This window comes from Anabrus simplex, chromosome 8 (genome assembly GCF_040414725.1).
Source record: "Anabrus simplex isolate iqAnaSimp1 chromosome 8, ASM4041472v1, whole genome shotgun sequence".
Classification (NCBI taxonomy): domain Eukaryota; kingdom Metazoa; phylum Arthropoda; class Insecta; order Orthoptera; family Tettigoniidae; genus Anabrus; species Anabrus simplex.
The window spans coordinates 121596781-121621642 of record NC_090272.1 but is presented as its reverse complement, the minus strand read 5'-3'; the positions used below and the strand labels follow the sequence as shown (position 1 = coordinate 121621642).

The 24862-nt window shown below is 39.0% G+C and overlaps 1 protein-coding gene across 1 annotated transcript in view; it reads right to left on the bottom strand.

Annotated features, from left to right (window-relative positions):
• Positions 1-647: 647 nt before the first annotated feature.
• The window catches only part of LOC136878873 (dipeptidyl peptidase 1), a 78835-nt gene continuing 54620 nt past the window's right edge, over positions 648-24862 (bottom strand). The window contains exons 6-10 of the mRNA XM_067152431.2: positions 21143-21268; positions 17193-17379; positions 8088-8196; positions 5559-5710; positions 648-1279 (exon numbers count right to left, since the gene is read on the bottom strand). Coding sequence (XP_067008532.2) covers positions 1094-1279; positions 5559-5710; positions 8088-8196; positions 17193-17379; positions 21143-21268 — 760 coding nt within the window. The 3' untranslated portion in view covers positions 648-1093. The remainder of the gene's footprint in view (positions 1280-5558; positions 5711-8087; positions 8197-17192; positions 17380-21142; positions 21269-24862) is intronic.

Sequence of the window (24862 nt, the reverse complement as noted above, 5' to 3'; positions counted from 1 at the left end):
TGAGATTTCCTGTTTTGGCACCCTTACTATTTCGACATCACTATATGATAATCAGGTAATATATAGACTGGCTACTCCTGAACTTAAGTACCAAGTTTCAAGAAATTCTGTTAAGCCATTTTCCAGTTATGTTGTAACAAACAAACAAACAAGCAAACAAACAAACAAACAAACAAACAAACAAACAAACAAACAAACAAACAAACAAACAGACAGTCAGACAAAACTTTAATTGAACCTGCACTTGACTTTTGTGTACTTAATCCAAGATAAAAGCATTGTATGAGACAAAAATTTGAAATGTACAAAAAATATATAGATGGAGACAGTGTTGTATAAACATCTTTAACAGTTACACATCATGTGTTGTGAGTAGGTTGTGATTGTCCTTGTAGAGAAAGATTTCTCTAGAATTTATCAAAATGCAACATAAATGGTGAATGCTCAGGAGAGAAAGCTGTAAAGGTAGGATATGGTGAACAGTGACTTACTGTGTGAGCACATGTGGATAGAGTGCATATAAAGTAAAAACATGGATCAAAATGTTCGGCTGCTGCCTTCATACAAGGTGGAAGTTAACCATAGTACAAAAAGAAAATAATAACTAGTTTAGATAGGTACTCAATACATTTATATAAGAAAAGGCATTCTGGTAAAATACTGTAATTTATTTCAATGTTTTATATGACATTTTTTTATCTGTGGTTTTGTTTGCTCATTTTCTTCTTTACATTTAAAAAAATACCAGAGAACTGAAAAATACAGAGTAAAAAAAAATGTTAAAATAACTTTCACAGCACTTGTTTGGTAAGTCTATCAATTGTCTGTCTGTTAGGTCATCAGCCCAGAGGCTGGCTGGATCCTCAAATAGCACCACCAGAGGTTATGCAATTACAGGGAAACCGTAACAACCAATGGTGGCACAAACGTACTAGGCAATTAGGAAAGCACAATAGTTAGTCTTTTTGTTTTCAGGACCAGGATGATACATATAAAAAGATGTTGGTGTTGTTTTCTTCTCCATAGTGGTGACTGGCATCTACCAAGTCCTTGTGTAATTCAAAATGCAATGCATTTTTCACTCTTTGAAATGTTAGAATGGAATGGGAGTTGCAATGACTGCAATACTCTCGATACCCACTTCATTGGTACCTCGCCGGATGCGGAAATATCCATTCTCGCCCCAAGAGTCTCCCCAGCTGTTTCTCACTATCCAGTAATTCTCTCCAGTAATTTCATCTACTCCATATCCTACTAGCAGGACTGCATGGTTCACAAGCTGCACAGAGAATATTACATTGCCAATCATTAGGTCATCATCATAGATGTATAATTAATGGAAAGGAACAAACAAGTGCAAATCAAGTCATAAATAGAAAGATAGGAACATTGAAAGAAACACATAATTTGAAGGGGTGTCAAAAAATAACCAGAATTATTTTATTACAGTAAAATACTGGCTACCTTTATTCAAATTCACTTACAGACCTTCAAAGTATTCTCACTCAGACACAATACAATGGTTCCAGCGTTCAGTCCACTATTTAAAACACTTCTCGAAGCCCTTTCTTGATGCTCTGTTGAGTATAACCGAAATTGCATTGTTTACTTCTTGATCACTTTAAAAATGACAACCCCGAATTTCCTTTTTCACTGCAGGAAATAGGTAGAAGTTACATGGTGCTAGGTCTGGTGAATAAGGTGGATGTGGCATCACTTCAATGCCCAATCCGGTTATTGTGCCTTGTGTTTTGATTGGCCAATGTGCAGGTGCATTATCCTGGTGCAGGATCCATCCCATTTGAGCAAAGTTTTGTATTTTTTCCTGCAATTTTTCTTTCCAGTGGCCCCTTTAACACTTCACAGTAGTAAACAGCAGTAACAGTACGTTGCTTTTATTTTCACTACATGATTGTACATAATACACTGCTTATCAGAAAGGTGCATGATTTTCCCTGCAACCGGGCAAGTTGGCCATGCGGTTAGGGGCACACGGCTGTGAGCTTGCCTCCGGGAGATAGTGGGTTTGAATCCCACTGTCGGCAGCCCTGAAGATGGTTTTCCGTGGTTTCCCATTTTCACACCAGGCAAATGCTGGGGCTGTACCTTAACTAAGGCCACGACTGCTTCCTTCCATCTCCTATGCCTTTCCTATTCCATCATTGCCATAAGACCTATCTGTGTCAGTGCGACGTAAAGCCACTAGCAAAAAGAAAAAACTTCCCCTGCACTCGCCTGAACTTTGGCCTTTTTGGGTCGTGGACTGGAAGAAGGATGTTTCCATTGGGCACTTTGCTGTTTTGTCACTGGGTCATAATGATGGAACCAGGACTCTTCACATGTGATAACCCTGTTCATTTCTATTCTTGACATGCCATCACACGGTGAGCCTTCTGTTCATCATTCATCACATGTGGCACCCACTTCACTGAAAGTTTTCTACGCCCTAGAACATTGCGTATGTCTTTGGCTGATCCATAGGAGATGTTTGTCATTCCAGCAATCTGTTCAATGGTTAAACGGCTGTCTTTCCACCACATGACATCAATTGTGTTCACACTGATGTTGGTTTTCGAAGTTGAGGGTCTTTTGGGGCGTGGAGCATCCTCAAGATCAGCTTTACCCTCCTTAAAGCGTTTGTGCCTCTCAAAAACTTGCATCTTTTCCATGGCTTCCTCTCTGTAAGCTTGCTGCAACATTTCCACTGTTTTTGTTGGAGTTTTGTCCAGGAGAACACAAAATCTAATTGAAGCATGCTGTTGGGTACAACGAACACGGCCTCCTTCCTCAGCTGCTCCTCTGCAACTGAGAAGCCTGAGGCGAGTGACGTGCTTTGCACTGTGTCACTGAGGGTCAGACCATTCCAATACTACCACCTGCAAACTCCAGCGCGGGATTATTGAAACACAAAAATATCGTTCCAGTTGTTTTATGACACCACTTTGTAGGATGAATGCAATGAAAGGTCAGCATGGGAAGAGGAAATAAAATAAAACACAAGGAAGGACAAGGACAATCTCCACTTCTTCATACACTGCCATCTTCAAATAGAATGGTTCTCTCCTCAACAATCCTCTATTTAAAACTAGCTTCATGGCCATGTTTAGTTCCACACCTCTTATCAATTATTAGAAACTAAGTCCAACCATCATTGTCGTGGTCTTCCTTTGCTCCCTCTTACCCTTCAGTCCATTATCTCCTTGGTAACCCATCACCTTCCATTTTCCTCACATAACCCCACCACTGAAGTCACTTCATGCATTACAGCTTCATCCATCAAGTTTATTGTTAACTTAGCCTCTACCTTCTTATTCTAAGTATCCTCCTGCCATTGTTCCCATCTGTTTGTAGCAGCAATAATTCTTGCTACTTTCATGTCTGTAACTTCCAACTAATAAATAAGATATCCTGAGCCCACCTAACTTTCCCTCCCACGCAGTAGAACCAGTCCAAAAACAGACGGATGGAAAAATACAATAGTTTCATCCAGGAGCTGATTTCTTTCTTACAGAATTCTGTTGATCATAACTATGAGCTCACTGCATTAGCCTTGCTGCACCTTTATTCAATTTTACTTGGTAAGCTACACCACCATTTAAGAAAATATACACCATATCTTAAATACTTGAAATAATCCACCTGTTCCAGTTCTGCATTCTTGATCTTATATTCAATCCTCTTAGGTTTCTTCCCTACTGACATTACTTTAGTAACTTATTGGAAATACTGATTTTCACATCAAACTTGCTGCACTACTTTTCAAGTTCCCAGATATTAGATTGCAGGCTTTCAGCACAATATGCTATTAAGATCAAGTCATTGGCATAGACCAAACTGCTTATATATTTCCACCTAACTGAATCCCTCCTTGCCATTTTATATCTTACAGTATACGATCCATGAATACTAGAACAACGAAGGTGAAAGATTACAGCATTGTCTAACCCCTGTAATTACTTTCAACCCAGGACTCATTCTATCATCAGTTCTCACTGCAACCTGCTTGTCAATATACCTTAAAAACCTTTGATTGCCTGTAATAACCTATTGCTAGTCCCATAATTTTTCAGTACAGTGAACATCTTTTCCCTTGGTTCTCAGTCATATTCCTTCTGTCTTTATATGTGGAACATTAACATCTGTTTATTCTTCTTTTTTTTTTTTTAATTACTTGATGCATGCTGAAAATATGGTACCGACAGCCCATCTGTCGTCTGAAACCACCCTGGCTTTCATCTAATTTACACTCCACCATTGATCACTCCTTCCTTTACAAAATTCCTGTAAACACCTTGCTTAATATACTGATTAATACTCAAAAGTTGTTCTTTTGCATATAGAGAAGAACAATCTTTGAAAGTAATTGTCAAATTATTTTGTAGAACTGTGGTACAATCTTTGAAAGTGACTGTAAAATTATTTTCCAGAACTGTACAAGTGGGAATTATCATCCAGACTTCTGACTGTTGACCAGAAACCTGGCATTTGCTCTGATCTTAAATTCAAAAGTTCTTTCCAACAATATCATGTGTGATGAAACCTTGGTTGTCTACAGTAAATGAGATGTAAGAGGACAACTGTCTTATTGTATTTCACCTTTAAACAATAATCACCCACTACCCAATGAGTAAACACCATTGAAAACTTGCTGTTGGACCAAGTTCAACAATTCAACAAAAGTTCAGTTTCAATACCATTTTGTCAAGATTTAAAAAAAATGCTATTATTAAATGCATTAAAGATAGATAATACTGAGATACAGCATGTCCTTAACCTATTGGAACCTTATCACCTATAGACCAAGATATCTTCTATTTATTTCTTGGAAAGTAGATTTACTTTTAAATATACTGTATATTTAATAAACCAGAATAAAAATATTTATACATTTTTATTTCTATTTTCTTTTGCATAAATCAATGTTTGAATATTCCTGAGCTGTAGATTGTATATTGGAAATATTTGACTATTTCCTGTTCACAACTCCTCTTTGTATGTACCATCCTTCCTTGCATGGTTATAATTATGTCATTTTTTCAAGTAAACTGTTCCTGTCATTGTAATTATATTCATCAGAAAATTCTCTTTCTTCTGACATGGATTCGTGATTAGTCACTTTTACGATACTTCTAAATATCCTTCTCAATATTGTATTGTTTAGAAACTGACAATAATATGATTCTTTTCAGAGCCCTTTTCATTTTTTCATTTTTTTTTTTGAAGTTTAAAGAATGTGTTCCATTTAGGAAGCTTTTAAAATTGTTTGGAAAAAACAGAAGAACTGCGTCACCCACCTCTAGCCTAACAAATTAATTAAATGCGAAGAAAAACTCATATGGGACAGTTCCAAATGTCCGCTTGTGGTCCACAATATGTGTACTCAGAACAGTTCCTTAAGTAGGCATGGATTGGTTAGTTAGAATTATGCTCTAAACATAATATTTTATTTCTTAAATTCCAATGTAGTTAAAAATATTTCCTTAAATATGAAATGAGACTGTCAAGTTGAGCATATTTATTTGATTATGTACTGATGTAACCAAGGAAATTGTACTCACCACAAAGGGATCAAAGCTGAAAGCATTTGTATGGTGGTATATTCCTCCTTCATAATGATAAAAGTCACTCTCCACTTCAAACGAAACTGACAAGGGACCTTCTCGGACCAAGGCCAGTTGCATTTGCAGTTCATTACAGCCACCATAATATCCTGGAAATAGATTAATAGAAGAGTAATAATAGGAGTGCAGCATTGTTTAATAGATTATATTAAGAATAGAGAATTTGTTAATCAATAAAAACATAAGTCTTGAAACCAGGAAGAGGTTTGTTAAGTTTTAAGTGTCAAATGTATTAAGATATTGAAGTGGAACGTGGACGCTGAGAAAATAAGAGAAGGACAGGCTTTGAAGCAGCTGCGGTGTGGTTTTGGACAAATTAAACCAAACTAGATGGACTGAAAGGAAAAAGCACCATAGTGCTAAGAGAAGTATGAAAAGAGAAATCTCATCAGTAAAATAGAGAAAAGCTGAAGAGACAGTCAGTCACTGTTATGCTATTGTTGATCAATTTTAGGGACCTTGGACATTGTAGGCCATCTCACATTGTTTTTTCCTTCCATCTCTGCAGTATAAATGCATCTGAGACCTAGGGAGTCCCTTCTGCCCCTCCCTCTTCTTTAAGATTCCCTCTCTGAGTGCTTGTTCCTTTTGATAGTCATCTTCATTCTTCTTCTTCTTCCCAACTTTTCTCCCAATTTATTAAGGTCAGGTCAGTACTAGATGTGGATTTGGCCCAGTTTTATTGCCAAATGTCCTTCCTGATGCCAACCCTATGTGGAGGGATTTATTCACTACTGTGTGTTTCTGTGGCGGAAATTTTTTTGGTCAAAAATAAAAATCAAATGCCATGACAAAAAATGTAAAGATTTCCGTTTGAATAGAAAAACATTATACCACATTCAGAGGTATATGAAACTGCCTTATAAGAAGAAAGTAGCTACTTTTATAATTATATATATATATATTCACAGCCTCCGTGGCTCAGGCGGCAGTGCGTCGGCCTCTCACCGCTGGGTTCCGTGGTTCAAATCCCGGTCACTCCATGTGAGATTTGTGCTGGACAAAGTGGAGGCGGGACAGGTTTTTCTCTGGGTACTCCGGTTTTCCTGTCATCTTTCATTCCAGCAACACACTCCATTATCATTTCATTTCATCTGTCAGGCATTAATCATTGCCCCAGAGGAGTGCGACAGGCCTTGGCAGGTGGCACAATTCCTATCCTTGCCGCAAGATGGGGGCTTCATTCATTCCATCCCTGACCCGGTCAGTGACTGCAAAACAGGTTGTAGGTTTTCATTTTCATATATATTTTCATTTATGGCCATTAGAGACCACATTAGGTAACAGTTACATGTTTCTAGAAACCTCCTTCACAGCCCAAAACTTTAGCATCCTTTCTCTGGCAGCCTGTCTTCTTTCTTCCGTCCACCCACGGTTAAGTTTTGGTTCATCATGGAATCCCTGGAATTTGTCGATCACTGACCTAAACTTTGTTTGGTTTAAGATGTCTTCTGAATTTAGTCCCACCTGTTTGAAATCCTTTCTCACCTCCCTGAACCAATTGTCCGACACTTTAGTTCTGCTGTCTAGTATTGTGAAAATCATTTTCATTAGTCTCTTCTCATCCATTCTAAATAAATGCCCATTGAATTTAAGTCTCTGTTTTTTCATGGACTCAATTAGTCTTTCATTGTCATTGTAAAGTTCTTCCCTTCCTCGCAACCTATACTGTCCATCCAAAATCTTTGGACCCATTATTTTGTGAAGGATCCCTCATTCAAATTTTTCAGCTTCTCTCAGTCCCGCTTTCCCTGTCATTTGGTGGGCATTCACTAGCGTACAGACATTCCGTTTAAATCACTGTATTGTAGTGCCTTAGTTTAGCTTGCCTGGAGATGGCTTTCTTCTTGTATATAGGATATGTCCTACAAAAAGCTGCAGCCATCTTCTCCCATCTAATGTTGTGTGCTTCTCTTTCATTAGTTTTCAGTTGCACTATTTCACCCAAGTACTTAAAGCTATCAACTCTTTCTATTTTAACCGTGTTCTGTCTTCAGGTACCGAGAGGCTATTTTGATGTTTGTTATATATTTAGTTTTTTCAAAAGAAATCTTTAGTCTTGCCTTTTCTGCTTGTAGTTTTAGTACATTCAGCTGTTCTATTGCTGTGTCAGTATTCCAACAAAGGCAAAGCAATTAATCATGACACCACTTTTTGATCCTCCAATGTATATTTGGTTAAGGAGTTCTTTTCTGTCCAGTTCTTTTTCCCATTCCCAGATTATATGAATAATCTATGATTTAAAATAAAATTTAAAAGAAAGTGAAACTCTCTTATGGACAGCAAGACTTCTTTTTTTCCTACTATAAACTTTGATGAACTTGTACTAAATTATTCGATGAACTTCAGTGTTAGGTTTGTTAATGTATGTACTCTTATTTTATGGTACAAGTTGAAAATAAATTTCTGCAATGTTGGTCAGTGTAACAATTCCTTATACTAAATACAGTATTTATATATGCTTACCTCCTACGTACTGATATTCAGATGTGTAGTAGCGTGGGCACACGTCTAATGTACAGGGACCATCCTGGCCCTGATATGGATTGCACTGCTCTTCCACAACACCATAGTCCTAAATGCAATAAATGTTCATTGATTGTACTCAAAATAAAAAGCTATGTATTTATATGTCTCATACTTGCTCCTTTCCATTACTTAACCAACATTAAATTTATTGAAACAGTATGAATAGCCGCACCATTACTAATAACCAGGCAAAGAGAGTTTCAGTTATGATTTTTTCCATTGTGCACATTCATTAGACTATTTACACTGAGTGGCCAAAAGTCATGGGAAGACAAGGTGAGTTGGCCGTGCGGTTAGGGTCTTGCAGCTGTGAACTTGTATCCGGGAGATAGTGGGTTCGAATCCCACTGTCAGCAAGCCCGAAGATGGTTTTCTGTGGTTTCCCATTTTCAGAACAGGCAAATGCTGGGGCTGTTATCTTAAGGCCATGGCCGCTTCTTTCCCACTCCTAGACCTTTCCTCTCCTATTGTCGCTATAAGACCTATCTGTGTCGGTGTGATGTAAAGCAAGTAGTAATAGTCGTGGGAAGACACTGAATGTGATGTTAATAACGAGTTACTCCTCCGCAAGCCCTCAAAACGACAGCAATATGGTGAGGCATCAACTCTACAAGGTGTTGGAATCATTCTGAAGGAATCTGGACCCACGCATCTTGCACTGCTACCCACAATTGGTCTTGTGTAGTTGGTGCGGGGCTCATGGAGCGTACGCCAGCACCGACAGCATCCCATAAGTACTCGACTGGATTAAGATGGGGGTATCTGGAGGGCCAATCCATGGTCATAACTTCACTGGAGTGCTCCTCCAACCACCTGCGTGCCACCAGGTGTGGTGACATAGTGCATTGTCCTGTTGAGACATGGCATCTCCATCAAGGTACTCTAGAGCCAGAAAGGGATGCAGATGGTCTGAAGGAATGTCCACATAATGTGCACATGTCAGTGTTCCCTACAGCTGGACAGTGGGACCTAATTGTGACCATGAGAATGCAACCCAGACCAGAACTGAGCCACCTCCCACCTGGACACAGCCTTGTTGACACTCAGGATCAATAGCTTCATGGGGCATACGCCACACTCTCGCGCGCCCATCAGCTCGATACAGCTGAAACCGGGATTCATTGGACCATACGACGCGCCATCACTGTTCCATTGCCGATGTTCGCGGGCCCGTGCATGTCGTTGAGCTCTATGTTGAGATGTCAGCAGAGGGACACGATTGGTTGTTGGTTGGTGAAGCCCATGCAGTGCCGTTGCCTCCTTACAGTCCTGGTAGAAATGGGTTCCTGACTCCCAACATTGAACTGGGCGTTGATCTGACTCACGGTAGCCCTGTTGATAAACTTAACCATAGTAGGTATTTTATTTTATCCTATATTCACTTGTCTAAATCTATTAAAGAAACTATTTAAAATAGATAGTTTATGTTGGGTCCACCTTGTCAGTACTCTTTTAATGATTGAAAATTATTTATTCTATCATGTATGTTTCAGGAACAATATGCATTCCCTTCATCAGTGAAGTCAAATCAAGGAATAAAAAACAATATAACATTATCTTTTGTTTAGCTCACAATTTAAAGGAGTATTATATCCTAATTCACCATATCAGTGAACAAACAAACTAGTGAAATATTATGAAATGAGTTAATACATTCAGCCAAAAAGCAAAAATTCATGAATGTTTTAGAAAGTTTAGAAATTTATCTTGCTCTAAAAAATGACTGAATCAATTTTAAATGAAAGAAGTACAGAAGAGAACCCATTTTATAAACTACCATTTGATCATTTGAGGAAGAAAAAGAAGAAAACTTGAAGATCTTAAATTTATTTAGGTATTCTCATTCAATTCATCAAAATATTAAAATTTTATGTAATGATAATTTTCATAATATTTCAATAGTTTGTGTTTATTCATTGATATGGTGAATTAGGAGATGGAACGATTATCATAGGGGATGAATGCTCAAGTAGGAACTGTGAGAGATGGATATGAAAGTATTCTAAGAGCACATGGATGGGGTCCACGAAACCCAGAAGGAACTAGACTACTTGATCTCTGTCTGAGGAACAACCTTGTAATAGGGAACTCATGGTATCAAAAACAAAAAAGCCATAAGGTCACAAGATATGGATGGGATGGAAAAGGTGAATCTTGTATAGATTACTTTTTAATCGAGAAACAACTACAAAATAGACTGTTAGATGTAAAAGTGATTCCTAGTGTCTCTCTGGAAAGTGATCATAGACTCCTCATTGGATACTTCAAGTTTAACAAGTTAAAAGAAGTAAGAACCACACAGGTAAAGAAACTCAAGACTTGGAAGCTGAAGAACAATGATAGAATAATAGAGTTCCAAGAAAACATCAAAACAGTAATACCAAAGACAGATGAAAGAACAGTTAAGGAGGAATGGAAGGATCTGAAAGAAAATCTAATAATGATAACTGAGAAGGTATGTGGACAAACCAATGGCACAAGGAGATGGAAGGAAACTCCATGGTGGAATGACAGAGCATGAAGTGCTGTCCTAAACAAGAACAACATGTTCAGAAAATAATTCAAGGACCGGTCTGACCATAATAAGGAACTATACCGGGTTGCTAAAAAACAAGCAAACAAAGTTGTTACAGAACAAGAGAATTGGTTGAACAAGTGGAGTGATAAATTGAAAGAGGATGTTAATGGTAATAAGAAAATGTTATATGGGATGATGAAAAATAGAAAAAGAGATAAAGAACACTCCAAATACCTAAGAGATGATAATGAAAATCTGATCACTGAAGATGAGAAGATCAAAGAGACTTGGAGGTCTTGCTTTGATGAATTGCTAAATGTGAATTCCATGCAGCCTACACAAAAAGACAGTACCAGTACTATCTCATGCAAGTCTGCCTCTGACAATGGGTTAGACTTAACATGGAGTGATGTAGAATATGCCTGGAAATACATCAAAACTGAAAAATCAGCTGGTGCTGATGAAATTAATGGAGAAATAATCAAGGCTGTGGGCATTTCAGGAAAACATTGGATCTACAGACTCTTTCATAAGATTTGGAAAGAAGGAGACATACCAGTCGATTGAAAAACAGGCATCATCATTCCAATTTATAAGAAAGGAGATAGAAAGAAATGTTTCAACTATAGAGGCATCACTTTAACATCTCAAGTTGGTAAACTTTATGAAAGAATTATAGAGCATAAAATCAGACCCCTTATTGAAGAGAACCTCTTCGAAGAACAGTATGGATTCAGGAAGGGGAGATCAACAACTGATTTAATCTTTACAGTCCGTCAGTTAATGGAAAAATACTATGAACACAACCGAGATTTGTGGTTAGCCTTTCTAGATATCAAGAAAGCATTTGATGCTGTGAACAGAGAGAAGGTGTGGGAAACACTGAAGAAAATTGGAATACAGGATGACATGATACACAGGATCAAGAATTTGTATGAAGATACCTGAAGTAAAGTCAAAACACCTGTAGGAATGACTGAAACCTTTGATATAAAATCTGGGTTAAGACAGGGTGGTGTTTTGTCTCCTCTTCTTTTCATCACTGTGATGAAAGAGATTAAGAGAAAAGTTCACCAAACCATTGGAGGTAAGAAAATGAAAGTTATCTTGTTCGTGGACGATATATGCTTGTGGTGAGACTTTAAAGAAGACCTTCAAGGACAAATAAACTCCTGGACAGAAGCTGCTAAAAAATATGGGCTCATCTTCAGCCAAAAGAAAAGTGAGGTTATGGTCATGAAGAGATACAGACAACCAATAAAGGGGAAACAGCTACAGATGAACCATCAATTCAAATATCTTGGAAGTGTTATCTCTGATACTGGTTCTATAGGCAAGGAAATTTCCCACAGAATTCAGGCAGGTAGCAACGTTTACAAAATAGTTAAATATATAATATGGAACAAGAAAATACCAACAAAATGTAAGAGAGTCATATATGAAACCTATTACGTACCAATCCTGACCTATGGTTGCGAAACATGGACCATAAGAAATAAAAGATGTTAGTAGAATCCAGGCAGCAGAAATTAGATTTGTCCATAGCATGATCGGTAAAACACGGAGGGACAGAGTCCGTAATGAGGAAATCCGCAAGCAAGCTCAAGTTGTAAGATTGCAGGACAGAATAACAGCGCAGTGACTGAGATGGTATAGATAGATAGATAGATAGATAGATAGATAAGAAATGGGTGAGCCCTGTTTTCGCAGAGCTCCACACGTAGGTCTATGAAGACCCTTTGTGCCCCTTGAACGGGTTTGCCTAGTCCAGCCCTAGTGCTCCTATAAAGGATGCCAGTGTCCGGATTTTGGCATTCCTGATGTCGTCCAGGCTCACAAAATGTGAGCCCAGGAATCGATGTCTAGTGCTTGCAAAAGCCTCACACTGACATAACACATGCGCGGAGGTCTCCTCCTCCTTACCGCATCTTCTACACATCGGATCCTGGGTGATTTTCATGATGTGTAGGTGTCTCTGTAAGGTATTGTGGCCTGTTAACAGTCCAACTACCATTCTCATTCTGGTCCTATTCAAATTCATTAGGACCTTTTTATAGCTTTGACTAGGCCCTTTGATAAGTTCACGTGCCTGTCTTGCTATGGTTAACCTCTTCCAAATATCTAGGTGAGACTGGTTTATCCATTGGGATATTGCCAGTCTCACACTTCGGAGTGACACTCCCAGGAAGGGCTCTGGTCCTATGAAGGAACCCATTGAGCCCTGTTTCGCTAGTTTGTCAGCTTCTTCATTTCCACTGATACCTGTGTGCCCAGGAACCCATAATAGGGTAACTGAGCTAAGCTCACACAGCTGATCTAACATCCTTTGGCATTCCCATACCAGTTTTGATGTTGTTTTAACTGCACATAGTGCTTTTAGCGCTGCCTGGCTATCACTACAAATAGTGATATGTCTTCTGTGTCCAGGCATATTCCATATATTTACAGCACAGGCTAGTATTGCGTATACTTCAGCCTGGAAAACAGTAGCATATTTACCCATAGGAAGGGAGAGCCTTGTCTTAGGCCCCCAGACCCCGGCGCCTGTGCCCGTCTCCGTGCGCGAGCCATCTGTGTACCACGTACAGCCCCCAGACTTAAGACGGGCCCCAGCGTCCGCGGCCCACTCCTCCCTTGTAGGTATCACCACTGTAAATTTATAATTCAAATTAAAGCTAGGCTTCATCAGATCCCCGATCATCATTGTCATAGGGCAAGTCTGGTGAAGCCTTGTAAGAATAGAGGCATGACCTCTATTCGGGTTTTTGAAGGACCATCCTCCGAGTGACCAAAGGCGATAGGCACTCATTCCCGCTATTACCTTAACATATAAATGTAATGGGGGAAAACCTAGGATGGCCTCCATTGCACATAATGGTGTAGTATCCAGTGCCCCTGTTATTCCTAGACACGCAAGTCTTTGGACACTGTTTAACTTGGTGCTCACAGTTTTACTCTCTGAGCCTGGCCACCAAACTATAGATGCATAGGTGATCGTGGGCCGTACAATGGAGATATAGAGCCACTGGACCACCTTAGGTCTTAGGCCCCAAGTCTTCCCGACGGCCCTGCGACAGGCCCACATAATCTTGCAAGCCTTATCCACCTTATGATCTATGTGTTTCTTCCAACTCAGTCTTGCCTCAAGGATTACCCCTAGGTACTTAACCGAGGTTGTCTTAACTAATTTTTTCCCAAATAGGAATGGCTCTGACAGTCCGTCTAGCCTCCTCCTCTTGGTAAATACCACAAGCTCCGTCTTATCGGGATTAACCGACAAGTCTGTCTCGTGGCACCATCTTTCCACCCTACGTAGAGAGCTCTGTACAAGTTCGGAAACCGTACTAGGGAAATTTCCTACCGTCATCAGGCTTATGTCGTCTGCATAACCTTGGGCGTATATTCCTCCAACATTTAACCTGGTAAGTAGTTCATCCACTACCAGACACCATAATGTTGGTGATAATACTCCTCCCTGTGGACACCCCCTGTCTATATTAGCTCTCAACATTACAGCGTTGAGGGTAAACAGAACTTGACGGCCCTGCAGTGAGGCCATAATCCATTTTATGAGCATGCTGCTCACTCCTCTTCTCTCTAGACTACGTTCTATGGAGCCCAAAGATATATAGTTAAAGGCCCCTTCTATATCTAGGAATACAACCATGGCAAGTTGTTGTTGATCCAAGGCACTCTCCAGCCTAGAAACCAGCTGGTGCAGTGCCGTCTCAACCGACTTCCCTGGTTGATATGCATGTTGGTGGGAATGCAGGGGAAAGTCTCTTAATACTTTCTCCCTGATATGTCTAACCACCAGTCTTTCCAAAGTCTTAAGTAGAAAAGACGTTAGACTAATGGGTCTATAATCCTTAGGTAGTATATGAAGACCTTCCGGGTTTAGGTATAAATACCACCTTCGCCTGACGCCACAAGGAGTACACGTACCCCATAGTGAGACAGGCTCTAAAAATTCTAACCAAGTATGGTATAAGGACCTCTCCCGCCTCCTGAAGAAGCGCCGGGAAGATCCTATCCACACCTGGGCTTTTGTAAGGGGCAAAGGATTCTAATGCCCACGAGATGGTATGGACATATGCGATACATGGGAGATAACAGATTACCGAAAAAAATGTATGATCTAAAACTTGAAGACAAAAGACCAAGAGGGCGACCAAGACTCAGGTGGAAGGACATGGTGAAGATTGACATTCAACAGCGAGGACATACTTTGGAAAGCATCGAAGAAGGAGAGAAGTTCAGAGGCTGCAACTGGTGGAGAAGCCTCGTTCGCTGACCCATCGCTTAAGATGGAACGACGAGGGATATAGATAGATATCAATCAATCAATAAATAAGTAGTTACTTTATATCAATGAGTAAAATAAGGAAAGTTGAAGAAATAGAATATCTTGAACCTACATGTGATCCTGTAAAACACAAAACTAGCAACAAAAACAAATGTGGTGAAGAGAATCACAAAACCAAGACCAAACATCCACAGTTAAAATGAATCAGATTCTGATAATGACTGTCCAGAATGTTGGACACTTACAAAAAAAAAAAAAAAGAAATAAGTTTATGTGAGAGAAAGGAGTGGAAGGTGCTGACAAGAGTATATTGGAGTTTATGTTAAGAAGTATGGAAATTGCTCTAATAGCACCTACATGGTGAGTACCAGCACCTCTCTCCCAGCAAAAGAGCACTGTGTATACATACTCGGTATATAAACCACATTTACAACTTTATTGATATCATGGTCATATGAGACAAAGTCTCTCATCGTGCATTGGCACTGCCGGTGGCTCCAAATAGCCTACGCAGTAGTCTCCATGGTATACACTAGCCATGCACCATGGTAGGTGTGCTATTTACCAACTGATGAGCCCAACTTAGCAAACTGGGGTGAAATGCTGGCAACCAGTAATGAGTTAGCTGGAAAATTTATAATGTCCAGTAACAGACCAACTATATTGGTATCATAGTCATAGCCATGAGAACTCCAGTTTTCCGTGGAATCCAAACCAAGCGGGTAGGACTTGTCATTCTAAAATTCCCACATGCATTTGATCAGGATTTAGACTATACGCATCTTGATGAGAAGCCAGTAATCATCATCATCATCATCGTCGTCATCATCATCATCTCTTTGCTCTAGCAAGCTGGGTGCGGTTGTGTACAAGCCTCCTCCAGTTTGTCCTGTCCATTCTCAGATGACGTTCATATTTGCGATGCCAGTTTACACTTCTGATTTCAAGGTCCTTGAAAATCTGCTTCTCCCAAACATCACGAGGTCTTCCTTTTGGTCTCCTCCCAGGAACACTGTGATCAAAGTATGCTCGAGGAGTCCTGTGATAATCCATTCTTTCCTTGCGACCATACCACTGCAATCTCTTCACTCTGAGGCTCTGCAGCAAGCTTCTTTCCAATCCAAGCTGTTGCCGGATGTCCACATTCCTTATTTTTTTATCAAATTTTAATTTTTGTAGCCAAGAATGGAGGAACATCATTTCTGTTGCCTGAAGACAACTCTTTGTTGATCCAGTAAGTGTTGCTGCTTCCAGATCATACATCAATATAGGTACCAGATATATTTTGTACAAGCTGATCTTGGAAACTAACGGAAATGTTTCATCCCAAAGTGTTGTGACGTACAGCATGATAGAATGTGGAAGCTTTCTGTATTCTGTCACTAATCTCTTGATGTATGGTATCGTCTGAGGACAGAACACTACCTAAGTACTGGAAATTGTCATCATTATCCATCTCCTCATCTCATGTATGCTGATTGTCGTGGGTGGGAATGAGTTAGCTCACCTTGCCATATCTTCCAGCAATAAGGAAAGGGAAAGATAGATAGATAGATAGATAGATAGATAGATAGATAGATAGATAGATAGACTTCTTTAAATTGTGGGCTAAACAAAAGATAGTGTTATATTGTTTTTTATTCCTTGATTTGACTTCACTGATGAAGGGAATGCATATTGTTCTTGGAACATGTATGATAGAATACATAATTTTCAATCATTAAATGTGTATTGACAAGGTGGACCCAACATAAACTATTTTAAATGGTTTCTTTAATAGATTTTCACAGTAGCCCGTCAAGCGACATGATGTCCGTTCGTTAAACACCTGTGGTCTTCCCGTATGGTGGTTTACGCCAGTGGTAATATTCTCTCTGCGATATTGAAGATCCACCTTCGACAGTGTTGACCTTGGAAACCCAAACTCGCGTGTAATCTCCGCAATGCTATGACCCATGTGCTGTGCGTGATGATCATCCCACATTCAATGGCAGTTATCTCGCAACGTGTTGCCATCTTCACGACATTGGTGTCTGTGACAGACTGCTCAGCTACGCCACAGCTAGCTGCAACCGCTCAGGGGTGATACACAGCACATTTTCTAATGGGCACCCCTTCCTGTGACTTTTGGCCACTCACTGTATTAGCCAACTGAAAAATATAAATGCAAATAAATGTACGTATGCTGATTGTCGTGGGTGGGAATGAGTTAGCTCACCTTGCCATATCTTCCAGCAATAAGGAAAGGGAATCCTCCAGCACAACCCTGAGACAGTTGACTACAGCTTACAATGTCCTGAGGAGAGAGTTCAACTTGGACTGTATTGTTAGTCTTCACTCTTAATCTTGACTCAAGCATACCTAGTGCTGAAAATGCATAGCAGCTTCCACAGCTACCTTGATTCCTGTGGAAGAAAAAAATTATTTCTCGTATAATATATCTCAGAAATGCTCTCACAGAAGAGTTACATTGGATACAGATAGCTATATTATGAAAGAACTGCAAATCTATACACATTTAATGAGTAAAGAAGATAGGTATAACGTGCTCCACTGTAAAACAGTTATGTTGACAATAAATAGTACATTTCCTAGCGATGTTATCATCCAGCATTATGATAATTGTGTATTACACTCATCATACAGGAAATAATTTACTCAGGAATTAAGGAAAATGAGCAAATGTCGTGAGCATACAGAAATTTCCCCCGTCACGAGCATCCTTGCCCCCATAACTGATATATTCTGCATAGAGTTCTATAAAGAGAAGAGTAAGTTGGTGGCTTGCACAAATCTCAGAGTAGAATTGATGTTGTATACAATATAAAATTAAATAATTATGACTTTACCACACTAATTACAGGAAGAACGAAATACCTAATGTACGGTATGTGCATTTACATTTATTTATTTATTTAGTCTATGGATTTTAGTGCCGGGAGTGTCCAGGAACATGTTCAGCTCACCCATTGCAAGTCTTTCTATTTGATGCCCATGGGCAACCTGCAGTCTAAGCAGTCTTAAATTTTTCGATTTCCTGACGGCGAACCGAACCCACTTCCTTCCGGGTGAACCAAGCACGCCTCTACTGCCTCGTCCAATCAGCCTGTTAACGTGCAGTCTAGGAGTGAGATGATTATGATAATGAACGAGAGGATGAAACCTGGTGTCGGCACATAGCCTACTTCTGTCAAATAATACCAACAGGTCTGTTCAAGACAATGTATCCAGCCTACGGACAAATAACTATCAGCAGCATTACGTGCCTTCACTTCATATGAACACTGGGATTGAAATCCAGGTTTTTGGCATGCAATGATGAGTTCTAATAAATAAATGGCCACCAGAAGGGCTGTGCATTTCTTCTTAATAGATACAGTGTTGAAGCAATGTAGAGAAAGTTAAGCTTGTTGGGGCCAGAAAACAATAATAATAGAAGAACTGGGATTGATGAGGGGAGAGTCTATTTATCTGAAGATGACACTGTACAAAGACGTGGAGATTGTCCTCATGCTTTTGTGTTATCATGTTTCTCCTTGTTCCCTATTTCTCTATCTCCCTCTTCCTAAACTTTCTTGTCATAGTGTTTATCCTGTTATTTATTCGGTCGTGATTATTATTTTCAGAGGAAGTACAACTAGGCAAACCATCCTCTATATAACACTAATCAAAGAGAGAAATATGGATTGGCTTCAACACTTTGAAAGATGAAGGTATCAGCCAAAGTCAAGAGCCATGAAGGGTGTGAAAATGAAAGGCTCCCTAGGCCTCCAGTGCTCTGATACCGTTGGGGTCAGAAAAGAACAAGAGTTGACCAAGGGAGGTCAGGTAGGATAGATGAAAGTGAGGAGTCTGGCACAAGTAAGTGAAAGCAATATCAGAACTCAGCTAAGGGTCCCACAGTTGCCAACCCGCACTCCAAAGTTCAGAGCCCCTGGGGCTCCTTTTAGTTGCCTGTTATGACAGGCAAGGAATACCGTGGGTGTTATTCTACCACCCTCACCCACAGGAGGATATTATTTGTTCCTTTTCATGTTTTCATTTTTCTTTACACCGTATCACTTGTTTGTTGTTTTCTGATTGAGTTCCTTTTCTTTGTGCTCATCCCATGTTCGTAGTCTTTTGTAACCTGTATTCATTTTTATCTTTCTGTATCTTGCTTTTTCTTGTCATTATCTGCCTTTCCTCATGAAGAGTCAAATTGCCCCTAAGTGAGTGTTGAAGCCTGCCTTTTTAATTAAGCTGGGAAGCAGAAATGAGCTCGTCGTGGAATGAGAAGAAATGGATGTAGAGAGTCCATCTATTTGAAGATGGCCGTGTATGAGGTCTAGTCATTCAGTTTCCAGACTGTACTTCCAATGCTCTTATGGAGCACTGTTATGATTAATTACCCATTAAAAGCATTAGTCTCAAGTCGTTGCTTTAGTGACGAAGTGGCAATCTCATTTAGCAATCACTCATTTTCACTGTGGCAGTGTAAAGACAGCAGTGGGAATTGATTTGAAATTTCTTATTTTCTTCTTCTTCTTTTATGACCACATAGGATCACTTTAGTCAGTCCGTCGTTCAGGTCTCTTTGAAGGGATTGTTCGGGCTTTGCGGTCCTCCCAGTACTTCTTCAGACGCTCTGATTTTCGTGCCCTTTCCTCAGTTGAAAATGTGCGTGTTGTTGGTTTGTTTTGTGTAAGGGTAAAGTGGAGGTTTGTATTCTTATTTTATTGTTTTTTTTTTTGTATAAGATTTTATTCTGTTTAGACTTTTGGACTTGGAAGAATTGTTTCGATTTCATAAACCTGGACCTATCCAGATCATTTTAAATCCTATTTTAAAAACTCTTATTTATGGGTTGTAACAAAATTATCATTCTATCTGTGAATTTTAATATTTTCATTTTTGATCAAATTATTGTGTGTCATCTTGTACTATACTACACGTGCAATTCTTGAAGCGCGTTTCCTGTTGCGTAAATGAAGACTTTTCTCAAACATTTATTATCACAGTGTCGGCAAGAAAGAAGAGACTTTTGATTGCAGAAAATAAGAGTAAATGTAATTGGTGAATGTGAAGGTCGAAGGTGAATTCGGCATTCTGATTGGTTCCCTTTGGTGGTTGCACCGTTTCCTGTTTCTTGATCTTATCCCATATTTTCTGTGGGAGCGAGGTAGGATCTGTGTCTTTGATCATCTGACCAACTTAGCGACCGGACGTGCTCGTCCTTTGGTCCCCTCGTGGGAAACCTGGTCTCAGGGTAAGCAGTGTTTCTACGTTTATTTTGATTTTTGACTTCATTCAAATGTGAGTTTTTCTTAACCTTCGTGTTATGTTGTAATTACCCTCAGGTTTGCCTCCCAGTATTTCTGTATTGCCTTGCGTAAGTACGTAAAATCTATGCACATTACTTGAAGAGTTTTAGATAATGATGCAAGTTTACTGTACTCCTGTGTTTGGTTTGATTTCTATATTTGTGGAGAATGGGACTAGCCCTCAATTTAGTCGACATGTATCGTCGGATTAGGGTTTCTCTAGGTTTGAATTAAGTGATTAAATTTCCTTTACAGCACTGTGCATGTCTGCAGGCATGCTTAATAACTCTTTAATTTCCCTTGTACTATGTGTCTTAAGGTCTTTCAATTTCGAGTTCTTGATTTTGTCTCTCTTTTTAAAATTAAAATAAATGTTGTAATCCAAGGGCAATTACCCTATCCATTTTCTATCATAGCAATGAAATGAATCTGGAAGAACTGAAGTTGCTAGATATCAGAAATGCCAAAGAGGGATATTTTTTCCATCATACCTGTACAGTGGGATGGGATAGGTCTACTGTTGCAGCTTTTATGTTGGCAACTCGCCTGCTGCATTTCATTACCTCTCAGGGTTCCATGCCGCTTTCCACATCCATTCTGTAATAGTCATGTTTCCTAACCTGTTTGCTTACATTTTGTATTATTATTGTAATCAGCCAAATCACGGTTACACTCACCCACCCACGTGTATGCCTCAGAGTTTATTGGGGTCTGAGATAAAAGGAATCTGGAAGAATTGAAATGTTTATTTTGCTTCTCTGCCATACCTTTCTTGCACAGTAAAATATTTAGTGTTTTTGTCATAGCTGTCTGAAAAATAAGCTGCTGTTTTTCCATTTTCTCTAACAATGAACGAGTTAGTTACCTCACTGGTGAGACGTAGTTTATTCCATTCACATTCCGCCAGTCAAAGTTTTTCGGAAGGGAGGCAGCCTCTCGGAGAAGCTCAGGAGTTACTGGAGCTGGTTCAGGTCGATGTCCCAACCAAGATCTAAAAGAATAAACGTATACATAAATAGCAGTATTACAACATCATTATTACCTCAAATTATTAGATAAAAGTGATTCAGTAGAAATGTCGAGAAAACAAGTAAAGTTTTGTATTTGCAGGGTAACTGATTACAGTCAGGATCTTAATATGATTATTATAAATTACAAGAGATAGAAGTTATTTTGTAGATTTATGAAAAATTCTCCTTCCTTGAATTTTCATTTTCATGAATATTTACATTTTATAATTTCCTTTCATTAAAAAATATATTTTAGCATTATTGTGTAACTTAAAGCTCTCCTTAGAATCATCAAAGAACATTGTACTGGACATGGATTTTGATACTGTCCACAGATTTTACCTTCAAGTACTGGTATTCCAAACAGAGTTAAGATAAAATCACTCAGGTATCAAAATACAAATCTTCCAAATGTTACTCATTACTTGATCAGAGTGGATTCTACATTACACATACAACCAAGTTGCCAGATTTTGGAAATGCCAAAGAGGGACACTTTTTCCATCATACCTGTACAGTGGGATGGGATAAGTCTACTGTTGCGGCATTTCATTTGTAACTTTCACAGTTGGCAACATGCTGCAGACATCCATGAATTTGTAAGTACACTTACCCCATTTGAAGATTCATTAAGTAGTCTTCGTATGGAAGTTAATATTAACCTGTAATTGATATAATCAATAAAATTATTTAAGTGTCAATAATGACATCAATAATGACTTACTTAGGAAACTTCAAGCTAACATGTGCCAAATTTAGAATGAGATATCTTGATATGGAATTTCCATAGTAGTCTTTCAGATTCTTTCAATTTTGAAAATTGAACTAATTAAATTTTTGTCCAGGCTTACCCCCATTCCAGCTTACTTTACTTGTGTGGGATAGTGTTATTGGTATTCACAAAGTTAACATTTAAAAACAAACCTTCATATGAATGAATTAATGTGAAACTGAAAATTCTGCTTCTTTGTGTGCCATATTCACTTAGCAATTCCTTTGTTGGGCAATGCTCAAACCAGTTTGAAGATGGAATTACCATGCTAGTTCTTCAGATTCTTTAGCCACAATGTTCATCTTGCACTGGGAACATACTTGCCTTGCAAATATGTGGCACAAAAGCCTTTTAGGTCCTTCACATGCCAAGATGGCTGCTGCCCAGTAGGATGGCCTACATATACAAGAATGCCACATAGTGTAACGACATCCTCAGCCATATTATATGGCTATCTAGAATAGCTGCATTATCTCTCATATCAGGCACCTTCTCACGTTGTTTCATGAGGATGACTGAATCCTATTTCAGCTATCAGTCAAGAATTAAAATCCCTAGACTGGCTTTAAATCGAACCCAGGCCCTCTAGATAGGAAACAGGCATGCTAACGTACACTACAGAGCAGGCAGTTAATGCTGTGCAAGAGACTATATTTCTCTGGGTATTGTATGATATGGGCAAAATACTTTTTCAGAAAGCATTCTTTCTAATTATATTAGACATGTCGGCAAAATTAATAACTGGTTCGATAGAAGGTAGTTCTGGTTAGGGAAAGGTTATTCCACTGAAGCTCAACTTGTAGCCAGGTCGGATTCATCAGTTGCAACATCTACACTAGTTCAATATAATTCTTTTGTGAAATTTGATAGTGCTATCAATGGTTCTGACAACTATCACACTACTTGGTTTCAATCAATCATTCATCCCATTGGTTGTGGAACTTGAATACGTTCAGAAGATGTTATATTAAGGTAGCTCCCAGTCTTGTTTTGAAGACATTGTGTTCAAATCTCTAGTACTGTTGAAAATTGTTTGGTTAATCAAGTGCTTTATATATATATAATTGAGTCAGTTTAAAATGTTCTTTAATGTTTTTGTTGTTATTATTTTGAATATTTATAATGCCTGTTAGGATTGTTTACTTTAGTGTATTCTTACCCCCAGCCATTAACTACCATCTGGAGGAAGTATGACTCATAAGTGCTAGTATAGTTTACACTTTCCCTAAATATTTTATATAACTTATTTATATTATTTTCAAATTATTTTTTACATCTGGACTTATTCAAGGCAAACAGACAAGGGGAATATGTACCGGTATTTACCTAATTTAATTGATTGTATTTCATAAATTTCATTAAAATGACTATATTTTAATAAACTAAACACTGCCTACAGCTGAAAACAATTCTCTACACTTCTGACTTGTTCCATTCACAGACTTATCCCATCAACTGTGCAGACCAAATATACACTTACCCACAAAGCCACCACAAATTATTACAAGGAGCTTTACGTTAGTACCTCAACAATGACTCTTAATCTTCCAAGGAATAAAATGAGGAGGAACTACCATCAATTCTAGTTAGTGAAGTAGAAGACGGCATAGCATCCTTCAAAAATAACAAAAGCCCTGGAGACGAAGGCATCATCAGTGAACGCTTGAAGTGGGGAAAGGAAGAATTGATCCCAACCATAACTAATTTTTAACAAAATTCTTGAAACTGTAGAGATACCTCACCGATGGCATACAAGTATTATAATTCTAATTCATAAGAAAGGAAATAGAGATGTCTCGGATTTTTACCTGGATCTGAAGGCTGGTTCGAGGTCCACTCAGCCTACGTGATTAGAAGTGAGGAGATATCTGATGGTAAGATAGTAGCGCCGATATCTTGGATTCAGGAGGTCAAATGGACTGTATCGTGATTAACTTATTGAAGGCATTTGACAGGGTGGATCATGGGAGACTACTGGCAAAAACGAGTGCAATTGGACTAGACAAAAAAGTGACTGAATAGGCTGCTATATTTCTAGAAAAGAGATCTCAGAGAATTAGAGTAGGTGAAGCTTTATCTGACCCTGTAATAATTAAGAGGGGAATTCCTCAAGGCAGTATTATTGGACCTTTATGTTTTCTTATATATATATATACATGATATGTGTAAAGAAGTGGAATCAGAGATAAGGCTTTTGGCGGATGCTGTTATTATGTATAGAGTAATAAATAAGCTACAAGATTGTGAGCAACTGCAAAATGACCTTGATAATGTTGTGAGATGGACAGCAGGCAATGGTATGATGATAAATGGGGTTAAAAGTCAAGTTGTGAGTTTCACAAATAGGAAAAGTCCTCTCACTTTTAACTACTGTATTGATGGGGTGAAAGTTCCTTATGGGGATCACTGTAAGTACCTAGGTATTAATATAGGTAAAGATCTTCATTGGGGTAATCACATAAATGAGATTGTATATAAAGGGTACAGATTTCTGCATATGGTTATGAGGATCTTTAGGGGTTGTAGTAAGGATGTAAAAAGCCAGTCCCGTGGTGTGGGGATAGTGTCCCTGCGTCTTACCCGGAGGCCCCGGGTTCGATTCCCAGCCAGGTCGGATTTTTACCTGGATCTGAAGGCTGGTTCGAGGTCCACTCAGCCTACGTGATTAGAAGTGAGGAGATATCTGATGGTAAGATAGCAGCGCCGGTCTAGAAAGCCAAGAATAACAGCTGAGAGGATTTGTCTTGCTGACCACACGACTTCCTCGTAATCCGTAGGCCTTCGGGTTGAGCAGCGGTCGCCT